The 8330-nt window shown below is 31.3% G+C and overlaps 1 protein-coding gene across 1 annotated transcript; it reads right to left on the bottom strand.

The window, feature by feature from the left end:
* Nucleotides 1–975: 975 nt before the first annotated feature.
* Nucleotides 976–7287, bottom strand: LOC107844935 (protein LIGHT-DEPENDENT SHORT HYPOCOTYLS 10). Its single transcript, XM_016689256.2, has 2 exons — nt 6604–7287; nt 976–1135 (listed from the first exon to the last, which is right to left on the bottom strand). Exon 1 carries the CDS (start codon nt 7162–7164, stop codon nt 6634–6636), a length of 531 nt encoding a protein of 176 aa, XP_016544742.1. The 5' UTR covers nt 7165–7287; the 3' UTR covers nt 976–1135; nt 6604–6633.
* Between the last annotated feature and the right edge of the window lie 1043 nt (nt 7288–8330).

Raw genomic sequence — 8330 nt, 5'->3', positions numbered from 1 at the left:
ATGAGTAAAATTCAGATCATCAAGTACATACTTAGATTTTTAAGTTTATTTTATGTGGATCTATTTAGATTTTTAAGAATTTAAAATTGTAATGTTCAAGTTAATATACACAAAGTTTGTATAACATCACGAATTTAACATGATGACTTGCTTATTAGTATGTATTTGTTTGATGAAATTTAATTTATATTGAATGTGTTATTATTTTGAAAGATTGATGTAAATCAATTTTCACGTGTTATATTTTTTTTAAAATGAAACTTTGAGGTAGTTGTAAGCTCTACAAATTAAATTATGCAAATATTAATCTCATATCACGATAATGATAAATCCACACAAATCTAATTTTCAAAATATTGAAATTATTTTGTGAAGGTTCTAAATCGTCACAAATTGATGCTAATAAAACCCTCCACAAATTTATAAGTCATTTTGTGACGGTCGCTGTGGAGGTTTATTAGAACCGCCACAAATGAGCTCGTGGCAAGGCTAACTATGACATTTTTTAAAACCGTCGCAATTTAATTTATGGGGGCTATAAACTGCCACAAATTAACAAAATAACCCTCATAATTTGATCCTTTTTTTGTAGTGCTATGAGGTAGTGTTACGAACAGTGGCAGATCCAACTCATAGTGAGGGGGTTCATCCGAACCCCCTTCGGCAGACAATTATACTATGTATACAAGCTTAAAATTATTTTTCATGTATATATAATTAACGTTAAATCCCCTTCAACTAATTATTTCGTTCACATTTTTTGATTTTGAACCCCCTCAATTAAGATGCTGGCTTCGCCACTGAATACGGACTGCGTATACTCTACCCTTTCCAGATCCTCTATGCGGGAATACACTGCGTATGTTATTGTTGTTGGATATAAATCCAAAATGTCATATAATTGGCCTAGTAAATAAAAAGAAAAAAAAAACTCACTTGTATAAAAGAGTTTAGAATACAAGAAACAACATAAAATTTGCAGAAGGACTCTATAGAACTATATTATATAATAACAAAGAAGTAATTGTAATTTTAGAAGTAATTAAACGCCTTTGATTATTGCTAATGGTGATTTTAATTAGCAATAACATTCTTCCACTTCTACGTAGAAAGTCTCTTTTATCCATGCCGAATCCTGCTCATGAAATATAATTATATCGGTTAAAAATATAAATTTAATTCAGATATATCAACACTGATAATGTAAAAAAAATTTAATTGCATTATTAATAATTTATTGTTATGACAAACTATTATTTTTATTTCTTAGATTATCATAGTTAGCTTGCTATGAAGATTAGATTGTTGTTGTAAAGGATCAACATTAATCTTATAGTGCAAGTCATTTAAATAATATAGATTAACTGCTACAACAAATTTAAGTTATACGCATCATCAAACAGTTGAGTCTTGAAATTTAGCTAAAAAGTACACATTAAATAATTGATTTCAAACTTAGTAAATTAAACTAGATGAGTTATTTCGAATTTGAATTCATAAAGTTTAAATATCTAGCTCTTCACAGAGCTTAAGGCCAAAAAAAATAACATAAACATACACCTTAACTCACCATATTTACACAAATTCTCACTCTTATAAAGTAACTATAAAAATTATTTCAACTAATTATGTATCTTCATTGGATGTATCAGAAGCTAATTATGTATCTCAACAGACCCAAAATCAGAAAATATATATCGGGAGTTAATTATGCATTTTTACAAAAGAAAAAATGTATCCTCATTACTCATTAGATATATTATGTATCTTGACAGACCCAAAATCGAAAAAAATGTATCTGGAGCTAATTATGTATCTTTACAAAATAAAAAATGTATCTTAATTAGATGTATCGGGCGCTAATTCAATCTGTCGGAATTTATGTTGTTCACGAAAAAAAAAATCCGTCAGGAGACCCAAAAAACCTAAAAGTGACCTCGAAGAGGTTGAACCAAAGCGAACAATACCTTAACAATTGGCCCGCAACAAAGTTAAATTTATACATGGAGCATGATTTAAATTTTGTTTAGCTTAAATTATAAAACTACAAACCAAAGGGAAATAGATGATTAATAGTTAGTAATCTCAATATGGGGATGATTACTACTCAAAAGAAGCAGATATTTATTTAATTATATAAGCCGCCACAAAATCATATTACAAAAATGCTTATATAATTAATTTACAGTAGCTTGTTTAAACATTTATTCGAGTTGGTAAAACACTGATCTTTACTTATGATTAATATTCCCTCTAACTTTTTCTTTCAGTTTTCATTTGGCGTTTGATATCTGTTTTGGGACTTGACTAATTCGAATTCACGCCGGAAAGTCTCACTTGGGAGGATAAAATGCTCTCTACTACGGACGACTTTATTCTCAGAGCTCAAACTCAAGATATTTAGTTAAGAATAAAGGAATACTTACCGCTTCACTACAATCCTAGAATTAAATATTTATAGTAGCAACTTAGACTATATTGTTCACATAAATGACCTTTTATGATAATTCCCTCTATATTATGTCATTATTTTTAGGGGAGCAACATGATGCATGAAATATATTTGCATTCATGCATGGTCTGTGGAGGGGCGATGTAGATAATTTATCCTAATGTCTGTATTAGTAACTATTTTTACGGCTCAAACTTGCACTCTATCTATCATTATTAATTGTTATAACACACAACAACAACATACTCAGTAGGTTCCATAAGTAGAGGCTGGAAGCGGTAGAATGTACACATATCTTATCACTACCTCGTAGAGGTAAAGAGACTGTTTCCAAGAGAACATTGGCTCAAGTGCAACAAATTGAAGTACACGAAGAAGAAAACAATGAGGAAAGCATAACAAACATTTTAGAGCCTACACATATGAAACAATAACAACAACAAAATAACGTGGTAATTGAAACACAATAAACAACATATAACGATATATATCAAAAATAAGAACTACATGTATGCAACTAATACAATGACAAACACCAGCAACCCTAAACCTTCTAGAGACAATACAACACTCTACTCTCCATTAATCAGTGGCGAAGTCACCTTTGCTCCAGGAGGTTCATCCACACCCGCTTCGACGGAAAATTATACTATTCTTACATGACTAAACATATTTTTGATGCATATATAGTAGATGCTGAACCTTCTTCGACTAGTTCGTATATTTACTTTTAAACCCCCTCAACAAAAATCCTGACTCCGCCACTTTCATTAACCTTCTACTTTCATACTCTCCACACAAAAAGAGAAAACAAAAAACTACTTGCATGTCATGAAGAAAAAAGTATTTAGAGGATACCAATTATATGCATGCCATATATATTACTTTATTTTACTTAAGAATATAGAACATTAGGATTTAGGACAAATAAGTGAATAATATGATGTCCCACAAGATCCAATATAGACAGTAAGCAATCTTGTAAAGATACAAAAGGACAATTTAAACATTATAATGCAGATGCAAAATCTCAAAATTTGCCCTTTAATACAATGTGGTTTTTATGTGTTCATTAATGTGAGATTAATTTAGGACTAAGATATAAACTATTCATTGTTTTAATTACATCTATATGGTTTCTCCTACGTGAAAAGATCAAATCTATTTAAAAAAAGGGAATTTCCATAAATTCCAACTGTTTAGTATCTAATTACACCTTATTCCACTCTCTTCAAAATTACATAAAATCTCGGATTTTGAACTGGCCGAATATATTACTTAGGGACGTGATACATTTCTTAGAGCCACGATACAATACTTAGCTGGTCCCACGGTGTATCTTTCTGGTCCCGTAATGCATCGCGACCCTAAGTGATTTATCGTGGTATAAATTTAAATTCGAGATTTTTGTAATTTGGGTTGGTATATTAAGTAATAATGATAAGTTAATGTGTGGTATTATGTATTCCAATGGGCGGATTAATATTTAGGTCGACTGATGATCTGAATTCCATGATAATCAGAAAATTACACCGAATATATAAGATTAAGGCTTAACACAAATTAAGATTTGCATGGTGGACAAGAGCCACATTGATTCATGAAATATTATATCTATGATTTTAATTTCTCTCATAGAGTATAAGATGATCAACAATGATAAAAAAAAAACTCTCTACAATAAGTCTAATTTGAGTAATATAGAAGATATATAAATAACATGTCATAGCAAATTAAAATGTAATACAAAACAATATATTGTCAGCATTAAGTAAAATTTTGTAGATACTTTATGTTCTCGTTCATTTCATTTTATGTGACATTATTTTTAATTATTTTTTTAATTCTAATAATGATCAACAAATTCTTGTAGCCATACAAATGCATGTGTTGACATGTTTAAAATAGCACGTTTTATAACCACATAAATATTATGGCATATTTAACATTATAAATTTCCTAAGATTTTATTATTCATTCGAATAATACCTCAAATAAAAAAATGCAAAACCATATACTACCTCAAATGAGTGCATGTAGCAATACCATAAGCCATAAAGTTGTGATGGTGGTAAATACCTTCCATTTTAATCAAAGTCTCGGATTCGAACCCTAAAAATAGAAACCACCTTTGGTATAGGGATTTCTCTACCTCCAAAATAAAAGTTCTTGATGCAGTTTTTTTTTTTTGATAATCGTGGTATCTGGACCAGCTCACGCGCACCTCGACTAAATCCACGGGATACCTATCGCCTCCCACCAGCAACAGGTATCAGGTAACTCTACTCATAAGGCTAGAACAGATGGAAAGAATATAATCACCTAGTGTTTGTCTCTGCTAAAAATTGAGTTCTTGACAAAAATTTAAATTAAACAAGCTCTGAATAAAATCTCTATTTATCAAAATATATTGGGTATGTTGTTGTCGTTGGTCTCTCAATGAAGCACCAACCATCAAGTACCAAATATCTGGGTATTGCTTTCTGCAAACAGCTTTATTCATAGCAGAAAGTGAGGAAAATGAGGTTTTTCATACTTCACATGTCAAATTCCTTTCCTTTTTCTGTTTTGTCATGATATAAGCTAAGTACAAAGTTTTTGGAAGACTAAATATCAAAAATTGTGATGGGATGAATACGATTTCTTCACCAATAACTAGAGGTTTCTAAGTAAAACGATAACATATTTAGTGTATTTCCACAAAGTGGGGTGTGTGAAGGGTAAAGTGTACGCAGTCGATACCACTTCCTCAGATGAAGTAGAGAGGTTGTTTCCGATAGACAGGTTGTTTCCGATAGACCCTTGATTCAGGACAGATAACAGTATAACAAACAAAAAACATAAAAATAAACAACGAAATGGGATAAAACACCGCTAGATAATAAGAGAAACAAGACACCGACAGAGTAATACTATAAACTATCTATTCGAGATCACAAACATCACCAGAACACCAAGAACAAGAAACTACAAACACAAATACAAACAAATCACTCCTACTATTACATACGCACTCCTCCCTACAAGCAATGATATTTTTTTAGAAAAAAAATTGGTAGAGAGCGTTTTTCCCTTTAATAGCCTTACATAACGCAAATTCAAATTAGTCGAGACTCCAAAGAAAATACTGAATACTGAATGGGAGTTCTTTAAAAGAAAATCTGCAACACTAACTTTCAATGTAACTTTAGTTAGAATGTTGAATCGTGTGACAATCTCATCCAAGAGACTAATGAGAAAATATATTTATTTACTTAATTATTATGTATTCAACACGTATTTTCTTTTTTTGGTACATAGAAAGAACTAAAAGTTAAAAAAATAAAAAAATCTATAATCTTTCAAAAGCAATGCCGCTTATACGTCTTTAAAGAATCCAGAATATCAAGAATTAGAGTTTTTGCAGTTATACATTACCACTAGAAAATCTTTAATTTTTTTTTTTAAATGAACCAAATATATGTAATTAATATTTATTATGAAACAAGTAAAAGTAAATATTGAATCCAGAATATCAATAAATTAGAGTTTTTGAAGTTACATATTACCCACTAGAAGTAATTATTTCTAGGGTTTGTCACTTTGTTGGTTGAAATTCAGTATCTATTTTCTCCAACTAAATTTAAGTTTAATTTCTTATCATCATTTGGGGATTAAAAAAAAAAACTAGTTAATTTGGAGTCGGATTCAAGATTTTCAGTCCCGTAGAGTGAATGGTACTATCAAATGGGCAATTAGGTGCACTAAAGTGTCCGCTATGCGCAGGATCCGGAGGCGGTTTCCAAAACTTGAACCCATGACCTCTTAGTCACATGACATCAACTTTACAAGTTACTCCGAGACCATTCACTCTGATCTGAATGAACGTTTTTTCACACTGACATACTTTAAATTGCCAGTGTGATGAATGTACTCTGAATGAGTATTTTTCATATTGTCGATATACTTTAACATGTTGTATAACACACAGATTATCTGCTTTTTAAGGATACTAATTGAACGTTTTACAATGACAATTTATATATATAAAAAAAGTACCCCTATATATATATCAAGATACACTCTTACTTCGCATATATATATAAGACAAGCAATCGAGCTGACAAATTAGCAATTTAATAAAGTAGTGAACGCATTATAAAAAATTTTACCTTTTTTTTTTTATTCTTCATAGTAGATCATTACGAAAATGTAAAGTGTCCAGCAAAATTTGAATCATCATCCCCCTTACTAGGGCTATTAGCAAACTTCTTTTGTTTCTTCTTATAATTAATGCCACGTGCCTTAGCTTGACACTCCTTCACCTCCCTTAAATACACCCGAATCCCCGCGCACGCGAACGGGTTGGTCTCAGTCGACCCCCCGTTCTCTTCATAGGCAGCCCTAAGCCTGCCTATGAGCGCGTCTAGGCTCCCCCAGGCTTGTCTTAGTGGACAAGTGCAGGGAGCTGGGGGGTCGGGTTGTCCATAGAAAATACAGCCCTGTAAGTGAACTTTAGTCTTTCCAAACTGGTCTAGGTATCGGAGGAACTCCAACACGTGGTTGCTATTGCAATGAGGTAGTGGGATTGGTGGCCTGTGATTCTTCAAGTAGTGGTTGAAAGTGTTCCAATCTCGTCGTTTCTGAGACTCGTATCGACTAGGGGGCTGGTCGCGGCCTGGGGATCTTGACGATCCCTCGACCGGATCTTTGCCCCTATCACTACTTGACATGGCTAGGAAGTAGAAAAAAATATATCAAAATAGATCAAGATTTTGATTAATGAGTTATTGAGAAATATAATTGAGAGTTTAAACAAAAAGGTTGATAGAAAAAAATAGGGTGAAAATGGGAGGGATGATTAAATTGTTGAAAAACAAATCAATGGACCAATTGAGATGATGACAAAAAATAATGGGCCACATGATTTGCTTGCTAGTTGCTCCTTTTTCCTCATACATTTTACTTGGCCTTCTTTTGGCAAGCTAAGTATTTAATAGATCCGCTAAAATAATTATATTTGCTAGTTATATGTACAAAAGTTATATTTGTATCAAAATATATATTTGGTTTTATATAATAAAACCAATTAGTTATTAAAGGGATTTGAACTACAATTTTTCTACTTCACTAGATCAACAATACACTTTATTTTTGGGGTTTTCAATTTATAATTCTTATATATTTACTAGATTTCTCTATATAAATACTAGATGTGCACAAAAATTTTTGGATTTTCGAAAACCCCCACATGAACACCTAGATTCACCCGTCTCCATCTAGTAACAGTACCATGAAGTTGTCTTTAAACAAGGAGATGAATATATTAAGTAAAAAATTAAAGTTAAAGGTGTTTTACCCCTCTAAAATAGGACTTCTCAATATGAATTCAGATTTAGTCAAGGAGAATCATACACAATAATAATTTAAAAAAAAAAATCTTGAAGAGTACATACATATTCATGTGAAAGATGTCATTTTTAATTGGTGCAAACATAAAACCAAAAGAATAATAAAACTGGTGCTAAAGATTTTCACAACAATTGTACAATTGTTTGACTAGCTAAATTAAATGTTTGACCAACTAGTCTCCTTAATACTTAATAGTGAAAGGATTAAATATGGTACAAATAACTATCAAAAATTGTGGTGGGGTAGATCGAATTTTTTTCGCTCTAAACAAAATAAAAAGTCTCAGAATCCGAGTCTCAAAAATAAAAATTCCAATAAAAAAATTTTCCAAGCTCCGTTAGGGAATTCGAGCTAATTCACCTATGAGTTTCGAATATTGAATGATTAATTACATAAATATAGGAGAGAGATACTATAGTTAATCACTCAAATCCCGTATGTGGATCTATGATTTGACCATTATTGACTCCGAATTTTAGAACGATAA

Source organism: Capsicum annuum, chromosome 10 (assembly GCF_002878395.1).
Source record: "Capsicum annuum cultivar UCD-10X-F1 chromosome 10, UCD10Xv1.1, whole genome shotgun sequence".
Classification (NCBI taxonomy): Eukaryota; Viridiplantae; Streptophyta; class Magnoliopsida; order Solanales; family Solanaceae; genus Capsicum; species Capsicum annuum.
The sequence above is the reverse complement of the archived record's forward strand: the minus strand, read 5'-3'. Positions and strand labels throughout refer to the sequence as shown.